The sequence below is a fragment of the Sus scrofa genome, chromosome 8 (genome assembly GCF_000003025.6).
Source record: "Sus scrofa isolate TJ Tabasco breed Duroc chromosome 8, Sscrofa11.1, whole genome shotgun sequence".
Taxonomy (NCBI): domain Eukaryota; kingdom Metazoa; phylum Chordata; class Mammalia; order Artiodactyla; family Suidae; genus Sus; species Sus scrofa.
The window spans coordinates 108271567-108294931 of NC_010450.4; the positions used below are offsets into that span (position 1 = coordinate 108271567).

At 38.7% G+C, this 23365-nt stretch overlaps 1 protein-coding gene across 5 annotated transcripts in view; it reads right to left on the minus strand.

The window, feature by feature from the left end:
- The window catches only part of UGT8 (UDP glycosyltransferase 8), an 82151-nt gene that overhangs the window by 38433 nt on the left and 20353 nt on the right, over nucleotides 1-23365 (minus strand). For 4 of the 5 annotated variants that reach the window (XM_021100330.1, XM_021100331.1, XM_021100332.1 and 1 more), the window contains exon 2: nucleotides 11236-12059. In XM_021100330.1, coding sequence (XP_020955989.1) covers nucleotides 11236-12057 — 822 coding nt within the window. In that variant the 5' untranslated portion in view covers nucleotides 12058-12059. 5 annotated transcript variants of the gene reach the window in all.

Here is a 23365-nt window from a genome sequence, read left to right on the forward strand (position 1 = left end):
ATATGTATTTCTATTCATAACTAAGTCAAGTTTTCATGCATCTAATTTTGGTAGCACAGTGGGCAAATTCCCTCCTTTCCTTACTGTTCCAGGTAATACTCAACTAAGTGCAAGCTTTACCAAAATGAAATCGAACTGCAAAGGCTTTAAGCACTTTCCTATCATTCCAATTTTTGCTTTTAGAAGAAAAATACATTACAAAATCTATTCACACATTATCATAAAAAGCTAAAAGATAAAATATTTAAAGTGAAAAGAAACCAAATTACGTGTATGGCTTAATGTGTTTTAAAGTTCTCTTTAAGATTACAGCTCAAGAAATATCCTTTGATAAAAGTGGTAATTCAATTATATCTACCCCCCCCCGGGGGGGGGAATGCATTTTGTGTATTGTGCAAAATAAAACCAATGATTTGAATTTTAATTAGCTTTTTAAAAAGCAAAAATTATTTCTCTATTTCTACTTATTCCTTATGATTTATCAGAAAATCAAATCTTCACCATATGTAAATTGTAAAATCAATCCTATTCCACAACCATCCCCTGTCCATCCTCTGTGAACCTCAACTTTTATGAACTAGGACTTAAAATACAGCTACACACAGGTCTGCTTATTTTGAATCTGTCAACGTTAATTTCACCAAAAGTAAAAACGTTTTAAGTTAAGAAGTCTGTATTTCAACTTATGTATGGTGCTCAAAATGTTCTATTTCACACCATCACTGAAGTAGAAGCAACTTTAATAACCAGTTTAACCCCCATCTCTACTCACCCACTCACAGCTTAGTGATAAAGAAACCAGAGCCCACAAAGAAAAAGTGATCTCCTCAGGACCTAGCTGGAGACTTTAAATATGCTGTTGACCCCTGAACAAACCAGGGTTTGGGAGCACCAACCCTCCCCACAGTCAGTAACCCCAGTATCATTTATAGTCGGCCCTTCTCATCTATGGTTCCTCCACATCTGTGTATAAGTGGACCCACATGTTTCAAGCCCCTGCTGTTCAAGGGTCAACTGTGTATATTTTCCTGGTTCCCAGTGGGTGCTCTTTCAGCTCTTCCAGATGGACGGATGCAGCAGATGAAAGGCTGACTGCTGAGGGTGAGCATGGATTTACAGTTTTTTGTTGCCGTTATCTACTCAGCAATAACTAAAGTTGTCCAATAACCTATGACCGCGTGTATATGTCCCCAACTAGTACACGGAAACACCTGATTCGGCAGCAGTGATAACGGGTGAGCCCTATCTTCCTGAAACACTCATTTTCTGACAGCGTTTCACCTCTCAGGTCAGGACTTCTCAGAGTTCTTGGAGGCTCCTCTTCCTTGACCCAGTCTCTATGTGGTAGAGGGTCCGGGGCTTCCAGCTCTCTGTAGGTAATTTCATTTATTCCCACCACCTTAGTACAGTCTTCTGGAAGAGCACTCCAGATTGAATAATGGTCAGATTACAGTCAATAACCCAGCCCTGACCTTCCTACCAACTCCATCCTCACGTGTACAAAGGTCAATTTAACATTTGCCCTCAGATTCCATGGGTTTCTTAAAATTCATTATGTCCCAAACTGAAGAATCCATTTTCCCTCAAAAATCAGTTCATCCCCCACACCTTCCTATCCAAGAAATGACCTATTGGTTGTTCAAGCAGGAAACCTGGTTGTTTTCTAAGGATCCTCACCCCCTCCCCCCTGAACTCTGCCCCAGTTAATTCTACCTCCCAAGTATACTTGGAGTCATCTCTCTGCTCACCACCTCCACATTCACTAACCCACCTTTCCCAAGCTACAGCAACTGCACTCATTTGGTCCTCCTGTCTTTTCTTCCCCTCCTGCAACACTTTCTCTATAAAGCAAGAAGGGAGATTCTTTCCAAAAGCAAATCCAATCAAGTTTAAACTCATTTAGTGAAACCCAAACCCCTTATAGTGACAGGATCTTTGGCCACCTCTCTAAATCCACCTAAGCCATCTGCCCCACCCTCAGACCTTTAGTCTGCAGCCTCACTGATCTTTCTAAGGTGCAAGTGCAAAGTGCAAGTGCCTTTCCTCCTGGGATGGGTATGTCCCTTGCCTGGAAAGCTTCCCTTCCCTTGGCTCTACCTTCTCCTGAGACCCAACCCTGTCACCAGAGAAGACCCCTTGTTTTCTATCACCGCGCCCTGTTGGTTTCCTTCCTGGCACTTCAGCACCAAAATTATGCATCTTATTAACTGCCTACATCTTCATTAGTCATTCCTCCCATTAGACTATGAGCAGCATAAACATGGAATCTATGACTGGCATTTAACATTGTTAGCCCAGGGACATAGTGGGCACTCAATAAGCTTGCACGGAACATGTAACTTCATAGCTATCTATCCTTTTCTAAGAGTCACATCTCCTGGTGTTTTGCAAAACCTTTTCCCTGCCACACACAGGGAAATGTTCTCAAAGGACTTAGCAGTGAAAAAGAAAACGTCAAGCTGGTTCAGCTGTTCCTCACACTGGGCTGCCAATGGTAGGCAGGGAATTTAGTTAACCTCGAGGTTTTAATAATATTTATCAAGCCATTTGAGCTGCTTCTGGGAATTTACAGTGTAAAAACAATTTTATCCCATTTTTGCAAAATCAACTGGGCAAATGTATCAGCTTTTACAACCTGAAATTACATTAATTCAAAATATATGTATGAAGGCCTATACTTTGCAAAGGGCTGCAGTACTAGGAATGAAAGTGGATGGGATATAAAAGATGACTGAGCTGGGTACCCTGCTCTCAAAGACTTTCTTCCATTACTCTTTCTGAAAAGTCTTCAATTTTAAAGAACCTAGAGATTTTCTTAAAGATTCACGCAAATTAAACCTTTTCAGTTGCTGTTAAAAGGACTTGTACCTAGATCTGATTGAGTATAAAAAAATTCAATGCAACAGACATTTATAACTAGTGGCTAGAGTCAAAGAAGTAAAAAATCAGGTCAGCTTACTTTGACTGGTTTCTTTTTACTGCATCATATATCTAGGGGAAAAAAAGAGAAGCAAATCGAAGGAAAAAAAATAATATCCTGAACACGGCATCCCCTCTTGCATTTGAAAACTATTTAATTATCCCCCCAAGCCACCCTGACAAAAGCCACCCCTGTGAAATAATCTAAGTAAATGACAAGTTAAGAGGCACTCTTCTTTGAAATACACTTTTTTAGGAAAAAAAAGACATGACTCTCTCTGTGTGTCATGCCGTTCATAGCACTTTGCAGAGCAAACACTGTTACAGACTAACTGACTATATTTATACTGAAAATCAAAATTCTTTTTTTTTTTTTTCTTTTTAGGGCTGCAGCATAGGGAAGTTCCCAGTCTAAGGGTTGAATTGGAGTTACAGCTGCCAGCCTACGCCACAGCCACAGCCAGGCCAGATCCAAGCTGCATCTGCAAGCTACACCACAGCTTGGAACAACGCCAGATCATTAACCTACTGAGTGAGGCCAGGGATCAAACCCACATCTTCATGGATACTATGTTGGGTTCTGAAACCACTGATCCACAATAGGAACTCCAGAAAATCAAAATTCTTGCATCTTCTACTAAAAGTGATTCCTATCAGAGCAATAAATACTGCTTTACCAAAGTATTTCCTGACAAAAACTCAGAAGAAAATGGTGAAGGTACGTGTACCAGCTCTGGTCTATTCATCGCCCATCTAGTAGCACAATTGTTTTTAATTGTACAGAAGGTCTCTTGGGCTGCAACTGCTTCCTGTTCAAGGTTTAAAGAACTGGTCTTCCATCACAAATACTCAGGGCTCTGGTCTGCATAGGTTTATCAAGTTTATTTTTATTTATTTATTAATTATTATTATTATTATTATGTCTTTTGTCTTTATAGGTCCACGCCCACAGCATATGGAGGTTCCCAGGATAGGGGTCTAATCGGAGTTGTAGCCTCTGGCCTGTGCCACAGCCACAGCAACTCGGGATCCAAGCTGTGTCTGCGACCTATACCACAACTCACGGCAACGCTGGATCCTTAATCCACTGAGCAAGGCCAGGGATCGAACCCACAACCTCATGGTTCCTAGTAGGATTCGTTAATCACTGAGCCATGACGGGAACTCCTATCAAGTTTATTTTGGTGTCCAGTTCTTATCACTGAGTACAGGCATCGTGAGCACCCCTGTCACCACCTCCCCTGGCCTCTGTAAAATGATCTTTCATCTAAACTGTGCTAGGAGGAATTTTCTGTACTCTGCGATTTCAGATGGAATAAGAATACATTCTGGATTTAGAAGAACCTGAAAAATTCTATCCTGCTACTTAAATGTATTTTTCTCTTTGGCTCTCTGTCCTGTCTTCCTGTTACAAAACTATCCATTACAAAGCAACTCTTGGCCCCAGGGTTTATCAAGTGGGGGACTAGTATCTGGCTTATGTGCATGTTCAGGATTTGCTAAATTCCAAGAGATATGCCTGCAAAGTAAAAAGATAAAGTAGTTGTCACAGCATAAAAATACAGTTGACTCTTGAACAATATGGATTTGACCTACATGGATCCACTTATGCATGGATTTCTTTCAACAGTAAATACTACAGTACTACAGGATCCATGGTTGGTTGAATTCACGAATGAGGAACTGCAGAGAAAGAGGAACGGTATATATGGAACCAATGATAAATCACAAGCAGATTTTTGAGGGTGCAAAGGGTTGACATGAATAACTCCCATATTGTTCAAGGGCCAACTGTATTTTCTGAATAAGCAACGTAATATAAAGACTGGACCCAAAAAAACAAACCCTTTCTCATAATATTGATAAATACAAAAAAATGTTTAATGGCTAGTGAGCATTTACAGAATGCTATACAGAGTAAATAACATTCTGCTTGCTATTAGATTTTGGATATCAGATTATATATAAGAACAAAAATAGTTTTAGCATATAACTTGTTGGAATTTTAGAAGCAGGCATTTCTATAATATGACTTTAAGATCATAGGCCGCTTTGATACAATGCTGGATATTAACCTGAGATAAGAATGTTTTTAGAATGTTATAAAAAAAAAAAGGTGGTAGAGATGAAGGAAATGGGGAGACGAGTTAAAGGATATTAGTTCTAAATACCTTACCTATTATTAACATGGCTCTACATGGATGTTCTATTTAGATCTGCTTCCTAAAGCAAGGGTTGCTAATTCAGCAGCATTATCATATTTTCACAAAGCAGAATTGTAAGGTAATGAGCTCTCCAGAAACACAATGGAAACTAGTACTCTTCTAGTTCTTGAAATCTAAATACATGTTTACATTTATGGTGGTACAACTTACATTGAAAATAATTTTCTAGAGGAGAACCAAAATCTATAATAAATGAGGAAAAAAATGATTCTCATACAATCTATAATGCATAACGTACTTCAAGTGTACAATGCACACAGACCGTCTGAATCAAAATCAAGTGCTTCTCATAGAGGGGTTAGTCCTTGGAGCAGCATCACCTGGGAACCTGTTACAAATTAGTGGGCCCATCTCATACCTCCTAACTGACCCTAGACTCTGGGTTTTAAAAAGAACGTGGGAGGCTCTGATCTAAACAACATTGCAGAGAGTGAAGGGATTACACCAAAGCTACAACTTGGGCAGACCACAGAGGTGTAGGAAGAGGTCAGGATAAACGCTGAGGCTGACTGCAAAATCTGCAGTCTAGATCTGAGAGGAAAATCTTATCCTTCTTTTTTTGTTTGGTTTTTTGAGGGTTACTTACTCTAATAATCTGGTTCAGCAGGCCTGAGTGTGGAGGGAGAAACGGGGTAGAGATTCCCAGCTTATTTGTTTGGAGCTTCCTGTAAGGTCCCTCAGGAATGGGAAGCACAAGAGGAGAAGGAACAAGGCTGGAGCCAGAGAAACGGGTGAAGGAGTCCCTGCTCCTCCATTTAAGGGAATGAAAAACCAGATAACATCACTGGGCCTAAAGAAGGCAGCACTCCGCAGTACCCAGAGGCCTCCCTTCATTCTCCTGCCTTATAAGACGTACCCATCAGCTTCTGGGAAACAAACATCCCCGAGATGGAAGGAGAAGTATTGAGTGCCAGCCTCTAAAAGGAGTAGAGGTGAAGCCACATTCTCTGCATCCTCCCTTTGCCCCTGCAACCTTTCTTCGACTTGCCATGTGGAAGACAGCTAGTGAGAGCAATGCAGTAACTACAGCTCATCTTAAATAAAGAGAATTATCACAACAATAAGAGCAATAACTTCCAGGTATTGCCATGGCTCTCATCTGCCATCTGCTGAAACCCTGAGCAAGCACTGCCACCCTCATTTTAATGAGGCTGACCCCCTCCCTTGTCCCAAAGAGTGCTATTAAGGCTGAGACTAAAAGCCAGGACCTTTTGGCTGAAAAAGACCTTGTTTTTCCACTCTGCTACTTTGCCACAGTCTCTGGAAAGCTGTACAAAAAATTCCGTAAACAGAACTATGAAATAGGTAGTTTGTCTCCGGTGCCACTGGTTCTTCTGAAACTCATGCTCACTTCATCCACTCTGTCAAAATACGCACTTAGGAAAGGATCTGACAAACTCATTGACAGTAGTGATTTTGGTTTCAAAACTGAACTGTCTGGCTTGGAAGGAGAGTATTTGTGAAGAATATTCTAAAAATGGATGCCAAAAGCAACTTAATTAGGAAAACTATTATATGTAAAAATGATCAGTTAAAAAATACTTCCCTTGATGAGGCCAATGTTTAATTTATTATCGATATAAGCAATTCTGCAGGGCCTCTTAAACCTTAAATACTTAATAGCCGAGGGAGGAAGTAGGGAGGAAGTGTTTAAAATTCAGATCAGATTCTGTGATTTCAATTATATTCAGGAAACTTGTGTAAGTCTATAATGCTTATGAGCAACTGATAAGCTATTTAAAACTATGGTGCTGCTTAGAAAATTACCCTATCAGTGAACTAAACAGTAAGTTATTGATGGTTGCAACAGTGCCTGACTTACTTCCTGGATAGATTCACTTAACCAGGTAATCTGGTTTCTTCCTACAAAATAAAGACAAATTTCATGGTCAACCTAGAAAACGTCCGCAAGAAATACCTGCCACAACATTTTACACTAATGGGTTCCCATATGGAATCTGTCATTGATGCCACATGTCTACCATGTTGTGGTGAACATTTAAGCTAAGAATCAGTAATTAGAATGAAATCACTCATCTCTTCCAAACATCCTAGTTCTTAATTTTCTGATGTCCTCATAGCTACCAACACAGCAGAGAAGCCTCATATGGATGAAGACGGCCTAAAAAATCATTTGTGAGTGCTGATATCCAAAATAAGGAACCAATTATAAAAAAAGATATATTTTGAGTAAATGATACTTATTTTAAAAGGGACATTTTATTTATTGTTTTATTTCTTTTTACAGCCACACCTGTGCCATATGGAAGTTCCCAAGGCTAGGGGTCAAATCCAGGCTGCAGCTGCCAGCCTAACGCCATAGCCGCATCAACACCGGATCCTTCACCCACTAAGCAAGGCCAGAGATTGAATCTGCTCTATAGATAAATGGTCACTATGTCGGGTCCTTAAACCAGTGAGCCACCACAGAAATTCTTAAAAGGGACATTTTAATCAAAATGATACAATGGTTATAATCCTATCTCTAGCTTTATATTGCGGGACAGAACTTATATGCAACATACTATTAAAATGGCCTTAATCTCCACATCTGCTGCCATCCTAGATGAGTCTATTAGTCCTAAGGACTTTGGTCTCATAATTCAGCCCAGACATGCATTCACTACTGGGGAAGCCAGTTCTCCATTACCATGTGTAATAATAAATAATGGCTTCTAGGTGACTCAGTGAAAACAAATATCAAAAGCCGCTGTTCTGCTTCCTGGTTTTATTCTTCTCATAATCTGATCTGCTCACAAGTGGGCTAATCTAATGAATGAATCTGTTGCACAATGTCTCTTTTCTCCCCCACAACTTTCTCTGTGTGGGAGTTGGGGCAAATAACCAAATGACAAACAGTGAGTATCACATGACCCTGTCCTTGGTCTCGTGCTCTTTCTTATCTCTGCTTATCTCTTATCTCTATCTTTCCCCAGGACAGTGTTACCCTAAATTAAAAATGTCTTTACAATTGGTGGAATGAAGATGCCCTTCACACGCTTGGCCTGGCAAAGAAGTATCTCTGGGGTTCACCAAGTGAGTGCCGTGCCTCCCCAAATCATCTTTAACACAGCAAGGGCTGGCCTGACGTGCACTACGATTCTTGTTCACACGTGTATTTGGAACACAGGAGAGACCACTTAGCTCACCAATTGGGTAAATGTATGATGATCTCCTTTTTTCAATCTCAGTGTCATTAAGTAGCTCTTCTAATTCACGAAAATAACTTAGCCTGGAATGTTTGGCTGGGATGGGATCTGGACATAAATTAGGAATCAATAAATAATGGTTATAATATTAACTTCATTGTTGTACTAGCTGAATCATCTTGTTTTTTTTTTTTTTGGCAACTATCTCTATTTGCTGCAATCATTTAATTTTAAACATCTACTGAGTAGCTACCATTTTCCAGGTACTCAGGGTACAAAGATGAGTCAGTAGGTTATCTGCTTTAAGGCATCTACTCCACAGTTCGGGAGAGAGCTGTGTGAAAAACCAATAACCAAGGTACTGTCTGTTGGGGGCAATTGCAGTTCAGGGATGTAGAAGCTGAAAAGTGGCAGAGATCAACTGCATAGCACGGTCAGACCACTTCCAGCCAATGGGAAATCATCTAAAAAGTATCACCTGAAATGTGAATTTTATTAATCAAAAGATTCCCTAAGTAAAGGACTACTTTTAGGTAGTATTATTGTTATTACCCCCTAATAAAACTACTAATCGAACTACTAAAAGCTGCAGTCACCCCCATTAGATATTATTTCATTCACATTTGATACTCGAAGGGCATGATCAAAGAGGGATCTGTTACAGACTTTCCTGGTTGAAATAAACCCTATTTTCTTTCTTTTTTAATTTGTAGCCATGTTCTCCACCACCCTGTAATGACAGGGATAAGCCACTATAAGATGCTGATCCAACATAAACTTCTTCTCCTTAAGCCTCACATCTTTGTTTCTCTCTCTTTCTCTCTCTTTTTTTTTTTTTCTTTCCTTTTTTGTCCAGGGATCAGGTCAGAGCTGCTGTTGCGACCTACACTGCAGCTGCAGCAAGGCTAGATCAGATCCTGAACCCACTGTGTGGGACTTGGATCAAACTTGCATCCCTGGGCTCCAGAGACACCAACAATCCATTGTGCCAGAGCAGAAGCTCCAAGCCTCACATCTTAAGGGCCTACTGTAGGCAGCCAGGTAGCAAAGAGTATGATAAGTTAGGCTCATGCATTTTAAAATGAATCTGTTATCAAGACAGACAATTTCTTCACTCTACACCAATACAATACTTTGTAAGCAAAAGCATTTGGATCCTGGCTGATTTCTATCATTAAATCTCAAGAGCGTAAGAAAGGGTTGGAAAGGTGTAATCTGACTCTCATAGTAAGTCCCCACAATCTTTGCAAGATCAAAGATTAGAGAAGTTGTCTCTGCATAGTTTTATACACACTATAAATGTGTAAGTGAGTAAAATGAGTGATAAGAGCTGTAGGAATCTTGACAAAATATCTAATCAATAACAAAACAACCCACATTACTCTTGCCTGTGCCTCAAACTCTGTGTGGTCTTGGATGAGATACTCAAATTCTTTTAATGTCCTATGTGTTAAATGAGTGGGTGACTCTATATTTTGAAGGGGAAAGTGGAGCTGAACTAGATGCTCTCTAGAGATTTCTTAGGCTCAAACACTATGGAAGCTTCTAAAACATGTCTAAAGACACTTACTCTACCCTTCTGTTCCAGACTGTGAAATGAAATCCCAATACCAAATCATTTCCAGACATCTGGATAACTTAATCCATTCCCAGTGTAAGATACCAAGGCAGTTAACAATTAAGCTGTTATTAGTGAATCATGAGTTCTAAGTGGACACTTGCTGGGCTCTATTATTTTAGTGTCACAACCATGACCTGTAAATAAAACAGGCATTTGAGAAACTCATTAACTTTTAGAACCTGAGTTACAGCTTATTGTATCAGGCAAATCTACTAGAGAAATCCCAATAGGAATGCTTGTGTTCCTAAGCATATAAAACCTCACCAGTGTAAGGAATACACAAAAAATTAAGATACATCCTTCTTCAAAATACTCCCTAATGAAGAGCTTTGTAAATAACACACTGAAATGAAAATGGCCCTTGACTCAAACTAAAAGACTTTCAGTGGTAATGCACTTACCTAGGTCCAGCTATATAACACAGGGACATGTCACATGGGTATGTATCTACCTGTCACAGGAAACGCAATGATTGTAAATAAAAGGTACATTTTCAAAAGAATCATTACAAAAAGCCCAAAGTGGAAAAAAGAACAGGGAGACCCACAAAGCAGGTCAAGACAGAATCGAAATAGAAGTCATGGCAAATCGGAAAATATTTTGAGTCATAACCTTATATGAGGCTCCAAAAACCAACCAAAAGATGCTTTTGAAGTAAAACAAAGTACAGTAGCCCCGCCTTTATAACTAACAATCCAAGACCCCCCCAGTAGACAGGTTTTGTGGAAATGTAATTAATTCCATCTTTGAAATGCAATCTCAATGGGGCAAGATTTCTTTAAACAGTCACATTGGCTTCCTAGCTTGATGGGGGGCACTACCTCCTTTTCATCATTGGACATAAACTTTCTAGTGGTTAGGACTGCTGAAAGAAGAACCATTATTCATGCCATTCTCCTTATTTGCATTCACAGGACCTGACCTAGACACAGAGACCTGCGTTTGTACTTTCTGGGAGAGATCAGAGGGAACTCTGCATTTAACGGAAAGCAAAATCACACTCATTAACACGAACTACCTAACTACATTCTCTTCATGCTACAGTTATAACTGAATCAAAAATCTTCCTCCCAGCCAGTCTACTGACCCCATGGCAGAGTGGCCACTTAGCATTACGAAAACACTCATTCAAAGCAGGAATGCCTTCCAGGGGGTAGGGTACCCATAAATAAAGGGACTTTGGCAGGCTCTGTGTCTTAACAGCTTTTTTTAGAAGAGTGGTTATCCAACAATCTCCAAATCCTATCTCTTCCAAAAATCAAAACTGACAAATCGACATTTATATTTAGAAAAGAGTACCAAGGAGTTCAGCAAACCTTACTTCGGGTAGTGGGCTGGCCGGTTTGGTTAGGATTCCTCCTACATAAACAACATTAGGCAGCGTGGGTCTGGGAAACTCCAGTGCTACATCTGTACACAGCATCCACAGGCTGGACCCGTGGACCAAGTCATACATGGACTTCTCTGGCAGCAGGTTGTACTTCTGCATTATTCTTTCATATCTGGGAAGAACCAGAAAGCTGACCGCTAATCTGGAAATGAGGTAAACGCCGGTATTTTTCATCCTCTGCAGCAGGTTCATGCGGTCTGTGAGCAGTGAGTTAAACTCTGGGACGTAAGCTAACGGGGCAGGAGCACCCACTTCAGCAGGATACCAAAGGCCAGTTGAAAATACAGCATATTTAACCCCTAAAAGATGAGCTATCACAAATCCACACATGTCGTTCGGGTCCACCAGCAGCAGGTCAAACTTCTCCTTTTTCAGGCCCTGAATCAGGGCGCGGTTGCCAACCATCATATCGCAGTTCTTAGTATAGTGATCCAGTATGTCAAACAGCTCGACTGCTGTCAATCTCCCAGAGAAAATATTCCGCATTTTGGACTGCAGGAAAGCATCCGAGGTGGTACTGTTAAAGATCCCTGGGTAGCGCTGGAGGCTGTAATGATGAGATGGCGCGATGTCTCTGCCTTCAGAGAGCAGGAACACTGTGTGGTGGCCCCTCTCGTGCAAGGCTGAGGCTAGTGTCTTGAAAATGTACATATGGCTTTCAAACATAATTGGCGGCACGATGATGATTTTGGCAGCCTTTGCTATCCCAACAGCACTCCACAGGAGCATGAAATACGGAGTGTAAGACTTCATAGCTGAAATGACAACCAGAAAACTACTTACAACGGAGGCAAGCCTTACTGTGCAAAACAATCAGAAGGCCTATTTTCAAAGTTTCCGATGATCCAGCACCTTGTCTAAGGATCACTTTTAAAAATCACCCTGATATTTGTTCTAATTACCTCTTTATTTTTGAGAGAGATTTTTAAGGTATAGAATTGACAGCAAAACTGACATAAACAAATATATTTTCAATGCATCAGTTTTGAAACACAAAATTGCATCAATAATGGAATACTCTTTTCTCTTTTTGGCCACGCCCATGGCATGTGGAAATTCCTGGGCTAGGAATCGAACCCGTGCCACAGGAGTGACCCAAGTCACAGCAATGACAATGCTAGATCCTTAACCCGCTGAGTCACAGGGAACTCCCAAATTTTTCTTTAATCTGAAATGAAACTTCTATCAGATTGAATGACAAAAGCCCTCTGTTCTTTGACTGACAGCTACGAGGTATCTATGAAACATTTATTTTTTAATTGAACATCAATGTCAACCCCAGGAAGAAAAGCCAAGACTTTATTTCTAGGTATATCAGCATGTGTCACTTTTTAAATCATTTTATTATAGCAGTTAAACCCCCAATTATGCCCAAAGCACACCAAAGAAAGGTTATGTTTTAGAAAATAATTATTTCAGGTAGTAGTTCTACAGAAAATACACTTTCCACAGGGGGAGAAATGACCTTTGATGTGACTTTCTCCTTTATGTAAATACCCTTAAGCATCCTGGCATCTCTGTTTATGTAATGTATAGCAATTTGCTGATTCATTTCAGGGCGTTATCTAAAAGAGAAACTTTTAATAGAAAAGCTCAAGAGCATTAACGGGATCTTAGTAAATGCTTACAAGAGAAGTGACTGATGAGTGACTATGTCCCTGACTATACTTCCTGTCCAGTCCCTGTAACTCAGGTGCAAACGGCAAGTCAGGTGATGGCTGTATCCTTGATGGCCAACGCTTCTTCTAGCTCTTTTGTGTTAATAAAGTACATTCAGTGGTTAGAGTCATCCTCTATCACTTTTTAGACATAATACTTATGGGAGTCATAGAGTGTGCAAATTCTCCCCACTTACGCAATTTAATTTTTCCTTAGACTCTAAATTACCTCCAAACAGGGGAAGATCTAAACAATAATTACCTGTGAGAATTAGACACTGTTGACTTCAAAGAACAACTCAAAATAGATTTTGCAATCACCAGATCACTATTTTTACTCATTATCATATTAACTACCCTACTTGTACAAATTCCCACTACCTAAACGCAATTTAAACAACTATACCTTCTCAACATTCAAACACTGCAAGCAACCTAAAAAAAGAAAAGAAATCAATAGCAGGCAAATGATGGATTCTTCCAATACCAAGATTAAACTATAAAATACAGTATATTTCTAAGTGCTTCTTTCCCTCTCTCAGTGCAACGATATTTTCAAGCCATTTCTAGATGAGTTGATACTATATCATTAAGAGTAAACAGAAGTTATATGTGTTAAAAAAGCCTATGTTAAATGTTTATTAAATTAATGTGAGGGCTTTAAAAAAGTAATTTGGAGAAAACTGTTTCTATAGCAACAAAGTAAGTTTATTCTATAATTGCAAGGTCAATGAAGGAAAAAAATTAAGTAGCCAATCTTGGAGAAAACTTTCTAGGCCTTTATTCTCCCATTTTGTCTCTTCCATGTGTCTCTGGTACACCTTCCAAGGTCAAGGAGGAAAAAATTAAGAATTTTAAGTAGACATGTTATTAATTGTAAGAACGAGATTTACACAGAAACAGTTATTTCAGCAGAACTGTCCACCGCTGTGATTAATAGAGCCTGTTACTATTTGCAAGAAGACATACAAACAGGATGATAGCCCGATAGCAGGCAATTGCTCTGCAGACTGTGTTTTGCATTTAGCTGAGCAGGCAGTGAGCACACTCAGTTTGTTCAGCTGCAGTTAAAACTATTCCTTTATCATAAGTCACTAAGAAACAAAACAAAAAATAATAGTAAGGAACCAAATCCTTTCACTTTGTGTCTAATTTTTATTTTTCCTTTTTTTATATTAACATTTCATTTGGTAGTTATTGCAAAGTAAAAAGAAATCATACAGAATGACTGTTTAAATATCATTGATTCATACAATATAGCCCCTAATATAATCTTGTAAAAGAATATTTAATGGCATGAAAATATAGTCAGGATTTACTACTGACTAAAAATTAGGTTACTAAATGTAATCATAGCATGTGCCACTTTGGAAAAGATGTCCAGGGATGTATATACGTAGGAATGATAAATATCACGGGCAGTTCATTTTTTCTGGATGGTATGAATCATAAGGGATTTTTTTTTTTTTTTTTTTTTTTTTTTTTTTGCCACAGCTGCAGCATATGAAAGTTCCCAGGCTAGGAATTAAACCCATGCCACAGTAGCAACCCAAGCCACTGCAGTGACAACAGATCCTTAACCTGCTGTGCCATAAGAGAACTCCATAAGGGATTTTAATTTAACTTTTTCTACATTGACCACATGTTACTCTGCTTTTTATAACAATAATAAGTATTATTTTTAAAAATGCATGATGAAAAAGGATCTCATGCACAGTAATAATGAAGTACATAAAATATTTTAACAATTAAATTTAAAGGATATTTGTTGGCTATACTAAGCATGGTAAGCCTTTCCCTGATGATATACATGGAATTAATACTAAGTGTAGAGAAATACTATATTATTTTAATGGGATACTATATTTTTCAAAAAGTTAATTTTCCCATATTATAAATAGAATGAATAATTTCTCTCAAAATCCCACTAAATGGATTTGTTCTGCTTGGAATTTAACCAAATTATACTCATGTTGGTTTGTTAGAATAGGCAAGAAGAGGGAATATACTTTTGAAACAGAAAAGTAATGACTTGGGACAGAAAGGTAAATATTAAAACATATTTTGTAATTAAAGCAATGAGATCCTGTTGTATAGCACTGGGTACTCTATCTAGTCACTTGTGATGGAGCATAACGGAGGATAATGTGAGAAAAAGAATATATATATAGATATGTGACTAGGTCACTTTGCTGTACAGTAGAAAATTGACAGAACACTGTAAACCAACTATAATGGAAAAAATAAAAATCGTTAAAAAAAAAAAACTTATAGAACTAGCCCAAGAATCTTAATTCAAATCAATGGATCAGAGTAGGTAACCTGTAAGAATTTCTTAAGTAAGTATGAACATATACGAGATGAAGGAAGTATCACAAGTAAATAAGGAAAAGAACAACTTACTCAAAATAAAGTCTTAAACATTGGCTTTATACTTGAGAAACAAAAATCACTAAACTTTTTACCTTAGACACTTTCCCCAAAGTAAATCAGACAGAATAGTGTCAAAAGAATTTTTTCTAATAAAGCCACTAAAAGTGTTGAGCTTTCAATGATCTCTTCAAAGAGGAAAAAAAAAAATTTCTGAGCATGAAGCAAAGGGGGGAAAAATCACTATTACAAATATCATCAGATTTTACTACATAATCATTCAATATTTCTTGACTGTTTAAACATCTGGAGCAGAGGTTTCTAGGATAGGATGCCTCGCTGAACATAAGTGTATCTTCTCCTTTCCTCCCAAAGCTCCTTTGGAACTTACAGTGAAGAATATAAAAGGGAATAAATACCTAATATCTCTGAAAACTGACATGAGGAAGTGAGGTATGGTCAATGGAGTGGATTTTTGAAAAATAGATTGCGACAAAAAGCTTAGTGCAGGGAAGAAAAGAATGAAGGAAGTTGGGAGTTCCCACTGTGGCTCAGAGGGTTAAGAATCTGACTGATATCCATGAGGAGGTGGGTCTGATCCTTGGCCTCGCTCAGTGGGTTAAAGGATCCAGCATTGCTGCAAGCTGCAGTGTAGGTCACAGATGTGGCTCGGATCCCATGTCCCTGTGGCATCTGTAGCGCCAATTCAACACCTGCGGAACTTCCACAAGCCACAGGTGTGGCCCTAAAAAGCAAAAAAAAAAAAAAAAAAAGTATGGTATATTTTACAATGAAACATAAATAGAACCATCCAAAATCATACTTTTAAAAACATTTTAATCTGAGAAAATGCTTAAAAAATAAAAAATAAACAAAATTATATACATCATATATATGTATACATAAAATGATAATAATGACAACAAAATTAACATCAAACTGTTATCAACAGTAAGTTTGGATTGTCAGAGGGAATGATTTTATTTTCCTGTTTATGAATTTTTGGATTTTAGAAGTTCTCTACCAAAAATATATAATATTTGTAACATACTCAATTTACATGCCCCTTGAGTTTGCCTTACTTTCACTCTCCCTTTGGAGTCAAGTATCTTTTTTTTGTTTGTTTTTGGCTGCACCCATGGCATGTGGAAGTTCCCAGGACAGAGATCAAACCCACACCACAGCAGTGACAACATGGGACTCTTTAACCCCTAGGCCACCAGGGAACTCCTGGAGTAAAGTATCTTAAAACATCAGTCTCTACTTGCTGGGCCCCAGTCATTCCCCAGATGATCACAATCTGCCATTGATCCATCACTATACCTGAACACTCATTGTCAAGGGCACTAAATACCTCCTAATGTTCACACAAATGCCTTTTTTTCCAGCACTTATCAGACTGGATTTCTCTCTCACACTGAATACTACGGATCTACTCCTGCTCTAAATTCTCTGTTGGCTTCTGGATGTTTCAGCTATCTAACTGTACCTCACTGCCAGACATTGTGGAAAACCCAAAATTCAGAGACTTTAGAAAAATTTCATTTTGCTTATCAGTCCACTCTTTCTTCACATAAAAATTATATCTAGGCCTATATTCAAGAAATAATGCCAATTTTAATAAGAGTGCCCACTCCTAACCACATGGAAGCCATTCAACATTTAAGTGGGAATTAATTTGGGCAAAACGAGGTTGTCGAGGAGGCACTATACTTAGATGTTGCATGTGCGAAAACTCGTTTGCAAAAGCAATCCCTCCAAGGCCCAAAGAATGGTTCTAAACCGTTTAAGAGCACCAGAAAAGAATTAAACTGCTCTATATTGTTCTTGCTTCTAAACAACACTGGTTCAGAAACTGAAATCTGACATAGGAATGCCCTGGCATAATAGCGAGTTTTGTTTTGTTTTTTTTTTTTTCTTTTTGGTCTTTTTTAGGGCTGCTCCTGCGGGCTATGGAAGTTCCCAGGCTAGGGGTCAAATCAGAGCTGCAGCTGCCAGCCTGTGCCACAGCCACAGCAACTTGGGATCTGAGCAGCATCTTAGTCAGGCTTGTTCCCACACCCAAGGGAACCCGGGAGGAGGTCTGGGCCCACGGGAAAGCAAGGTGCCATTGTTGGGGAGGGCGAGAGGAAGAGGGGACGGACCACCATAGGAATCTCCCTGTGCACGCACAGGATCTCAGAGGGTAGGGTGCCTCTGGTACCGGCTACAGGTGGTGAGAAGCCACTTGCTCGTGCTATGGGAGACCAAGCGCTTCTTGTGCAGGTTACAGGTGGCCAGGCACCTCTTGTGTGGGCTAAGGGTGGTGGTGGTGGGGTAAGGGCAATGTGGTGCCTCTTGCATGATCTACAGGCAGCAGGAACAAACCAAAGCAGTCATCTCAGAAACCAGGGGTCTGTGAACAGGCTCCACCTGCAACCCCAGTCACCTCAGAGATCTCCAAAATATAAGGCACTGCAACTGAGCACCACCTGTTGTTGCTCTCACACCCCTGGGAACACACCTGCCCTGCTGCTGCCAGCCAAATGCTCTGGGCAGTACCCACACACTTGATCACTGTCCCTTCCCAGGACCCTGCAACTGGAGCCTCCTGTGTGGGCTAAGCAGGACAGGGTGCTCCTTGCATGGTCTACAGGTAGTGAGGGCAAACCACCACAGTTATCTCTGACTGAAGAGGTGGGCATGGCCCACTGCTACTAGGGGTCCCTGAACAGGCACCACCACCTCAGAGGCAACCACAGAGGAGGGCATTGTGACAGAACACCACCTGTTGCTCTCACTCCCCTGGGAACTCACACACCCTGCTGCTGACACTGCCAAATGCCCTGGGCACTTCATAAAGCTTCCTAAGGCTCATACCACTTCCCAGGGCCCTAAAACTAGGAGTAGTCTGCACCACCTTTCTGCAGCTCCTTGCTGTTGTTAAGAGCCAGCAACCAGGCACTGACTACTAGCTCTACCCATTGCCTCCTTCTCTCCACAAACATGCAGCACCCTGGAGATAACAGACTACTCACACAAAAGAAAGAGACGGCAAATATCCAAACTCCCATACCGAAAATAAATAGTAACCCCCCACAAAATACAAAGGGGTGCTTTTGCATAGGAGTAGCCCTCTAAGACTACAGTCTGGCTTCCCTAAACTCACAGAAAAAGAAAAACATAAGCAAGATGAAGAAGTTCAGGAACCATTCCCAGTTAAAAGAACAGGAGAATTCACCTGAAGCAGCAAACAATGAAACAGACCTCTGCAGTCTGATAGACACTGAGTTCAAAAGGGAGATAGTGAAAATACTGAAGGAATTAAGGCTGAATATCAAGGAATTAATAGCATATATAAATATTAATGGAGAATACTTTAGAAAGGAACTAGAAAATATAAGAAGGAACTTAGAAAAATTAGAAAATTCATTTGTAGAGATGCAAACAGAGCTAAAGGCACTAAAGGGCAGAATGAATAATGCAGAGGAACAGATTAGTGACTTGGAAGATAGAATAATGGATATCATCCAATCAGGACAGCAGACAGAAAACCAAATGAAAAAAACATGAAAGCAATATAAGAGATCTATGGGATAATATAAAGCAGGCCAATCTATGCATATTAGGAATTCCAGAAGGAGAAGAAAAAGAAAAGGGTATTGAAAATATATCTGAAGAAATTATGTACAAAATTTGCTAAATCTAAAGGAAACAGAATCAAGACACAGGAAGCACAGAGGGCCCCAAACAAGTTGAACCCAAGTAGGCCCACACCAAGACATATTATAACAAAAACGGCAAAAATTAAAGAGAGGATTCTAAAGGCAGCAAGAGAAACACAAAGCGTTAATTATAAGGGAACCCCATAAGGCTATCAGCTGATTTCTCTACAGAAACACTACAGGTCAGAAGAGAGTGACAAGATATATTCCAAGTTGTAAAAGAAAAAAATTGCAGCCTAGAATTCTCTACCCAGCAAGAATATCATTTAAAATAGAAGGGGAAATAAAGAATTTCCCCAACAAACAAAAGATAAAAGATAAAAGAGTACAGCAATACTAAACCCATTCTAAAAGAAATACTGAAAGGGCTTCTCTAAATTAAAAAAAGTAAGAAGAAAGAGGATGGAGGAAATCACAATTGGAAAGCAATCACTTAAATAAACCAGCATATAGAACTAAAAGGGAAAAAAAAAACAACAACAACTACTGTAAAGGTGATAAATACAAGAAAGAGCAAAAGGACAAACATGAAGATGTCAAAAAAGGACTACAAAATCATAGAATGTGGGGGGAAGAGTAAGAAAATCTAGACTCTTTTTTTTTTTTTTTTAAATAATGTGTTTGAGCCTATATGACTATCAGGCTAAAGCAAGCAGATACAGGAAGGGGTTAACATACTTAAGAACAGGGCAACCACAAGTCAAACCCAAACATTACATTCACAAAAACCAAAAAGAAAAGTACACAAGCATAAAATAAGTGGAAATCATCCAACCAAAAAAAGAAAGGAACAAAGGAGAAACATGGAATCAACTAAAAATAAGGTTTAAAATATCAATAAATACGTATTTATAAATAATTACCTTAAATGTCAATGGACTGAATGCTCCAATCAAAAGACACAGAGTGGCAGACTGGATAAAAAAGCAAACTTACAATCTCCTGTCTACAAGAGACTCACCTTAGGGCAAAGGACACATACAGATTGAAAGTGAGGGGATGCAAAAAGATATTTCATGCTAATGGACAAGACAGGAAAGCAGGAGTTGCAATACTCACATCGGACAAAATAGACTTTAAAATGAAGGCCATAAAGAATGACAAAGAAAGACGCTTTTTAATGGTAAGAGGATCTATTCAAGAAAAGGATATTACAATCATCAACATATATGCCCCTAACATAGGAGGACCCAGATACATACAACGAATACTAACAGACCTATAAAAGGAGAAATTACTGGGAATACAACAATAGGAGGAGACTTTAACCCTCCACTCACATCAATGGACAAATCCTCAAAACAGAACATCAATAAGGTGACAGAGATCCTAAATGACCCAATAGAACACTTAGACTTAAATTGACATTTTCAGGACATTACATCCAAAAAAAAAAAAAAAAAATTGGCATATACATTCTTCTCAAGTGCACATGGAATATTCTCAAGGATTGATCACATATGGGGCACAAAACTAACCTCAACAAATTCAAGGGTATAGAAATTATTTCAAGTATCTTCTCTGACCACAATAGAATGAAACTAGAAATCAATCATAGGAAAAGAAATGAGAAAAAAACTGATTACATGGAGACTAAACAACATGCCACTAAAAAACCAATGGGTCAATGAGGAAATCGAGAAGGAAATTAAAAAATACCTCAGGACAAATGATAATGAAGACACAACCATTTAAAATATATGGGATGCCACAAAAGCAGTGCTTGGAAGGAAATTCATAGCAATCCATGCCTTCCTCAAAAAAGAAGAAAAATCTCAAAACTGACAACTTAACTCACCACCTAAATGAATAAGAAAAAGAACAAGTAAAACCTGAAGTCAGCAGTGGGAAGGAAATCATAAAGATCAGAAAGGAAATCAATAAAATAGAGATTCAAAAAACAATAGAAAAAAAAATCAATCAAACCAAGAGCTGGTTCTTTGAAAAGGTTAACAAAATTGACAAACCTCTGGCCAGACTCACCAAGAAGAGGAGAGAAAAAACCCAAATAAACACAATAAGAAATGAAAAAGGAGAAATCACAAAAAACCATAAGAGAATACTTTGAACAATTATATGTCAACAAACTTGACAACTTAGAAGAAATGGACAACTTTCTAGAGACTTACAGCCCACCAAAACTGAACCAAGAAGAAACAGATCAACTGAACAGACCGATCACTAGAAATGAAATTGACTACATGCTAAAAACACTCCCTACAAATAAAAGTCCAGGACCGGATGACTTCATAGGCGAATTCTAACAAACATACAAATAAGAACTTATACCCATCCTCCTCCTTAAACTTTTCCAAAAGGTTGAAGAAGGAATACTCCCAAAACATTCTATGACACCACCATTACCTTAATTCCAAAACCAGACAAAGATACCTCCAAAAAAGAAAACAATAGGTCAGTATCTTTGATGAATATAGACGCAAAAATTCTCAACAAAATTTTAGCCAAACTGAATCCAACAACAGTAAAAAAAGATCATACGCCATTACCAGGTGGGATTCATCCCAGGTTCACAAGGATGGTTCAACATACACAAACCAATCAATGTCATATATCACATTAACAAAAGAAAATTAAAAAACCCCACATGATCATCTCAATAGATGCAGAAAAAGCATCTGACAAAGTCCAACATCCATTCATGATAAAAACTCTTACCAAGTGGGTATAGAGGGAACATACCTTAACATAATAAAAACCATCTACAACAAACCCACAGCAAATATAATACTCGATGGAGAAAAGCTGAAAGCCTTCCCACTAAAATCTGGAACAAGACAAGGATGCCCACTCTCACCACTGTTATTCAATAGAGCATTGGAAGTCCAGCCACAGCAATCAGACAAACAAAAGAAATAAAAGGCATCCAAACTGGAAGAGAAGAGGTAAAATTGTCACTGTATGCAGAAAACCCTAAGGACTCAACTCAGAAATTACTCAAACTGACTGATCAATGAATTCAACAAAGTAGCAGGATATAAGATTAACATTCAGAAATCAGTCACATTTCTGTATACTAACAATGAAATATTAGAAAAGGAATACAAAAATACAATACCTTTTAAAATTGTACCCCAAAAATTAAATACTTGGGAATAAAGCTGACAAAGGAGGTGAAAGACTTATATGCTGAGAATTATAAAACATTCATCAAGGAAATTAAAGAGGATTCAAAGAAATGGAAAGACATTCCATGCTCCTGGGCTAGAAAAATTAATATTGTAAAAATGGCCTACTACCCAAAGCAATCTACAGATTCAAAGCAATCCCTATCAAATTATCTATGACATTTTCCACAGAACTAGAACAAACACCCAAAATTTTATATGGAACCACAAAAGAGCCAGGATTGCCAAAGCAATTCTGAGGAACAAAAACCAAGGAGGAGGTAAAACTCTCCCAGACTTCAGGCAATATTACAACGCCACAGTCATTAAGACAGTGTGGCATTGGTACCAAAATAGAGATACAGTCCAACGGAACAGAACAGAGAACACAGAAATAAACCTAGACACCTATGGTCAATTAATCTTCGACAAAGGAGGCAAGAATATAAAATGGGAAAAAGACAGTCTTTTCAGCAAGCATTGCTGGGAAACCTGGACAACTGCATGTAAATGAATGAAACTAGAACACACCCTCACACCATGCACAAAAAATAAACTCAAAATGGCTTCAAGACTTAAACATAAAAGACAAGACACCATCAAACTCCTAGAAGAGAACATAGGCAAAACATTCTCTGATATCAACCTTACAAATGTTTTCTCAGGTCAGTCTCCAAAGGCAACAGAAATAAAAGCAAAAATAAATCAATGGGACCTAATCAAACTGACAAGCTTTTGTACAGAAAAGGAAACCATAAAAAAAAGCCAAAAAGACAACTTACAGGATGGGAGAAAATAGTTTCAAATGATGCAACTGACAAGGGCTTAATCTCTAAAATGCACAAAAAACTTCTACAACTCAACAGCAAAAAAGCCAATGACCCAATTGAAAAATAGGCAAAACACCTGAATAGACATTTTTGCAAGGAAGATATACAGATGGCCAACAAGCACATAAAAAAATGTTAAATATCACTGATTATTAGAGAAATACAAATCAAAACTACTATGAGGTACCACTTTACGCCAGTCAGAATGGCCATCATTAATAAGTCCACAAATAACAAATACTGGAGAGGGTGTGGAGAAAAAGGAACCCTCCTGCACTGTTGGTGGGAATGTAAATTCGTACAACCACTATGCAAAACAGTATGGAAGTATCTTTGAACACTAAATAACTACCATATGACCCAACAATCCCACT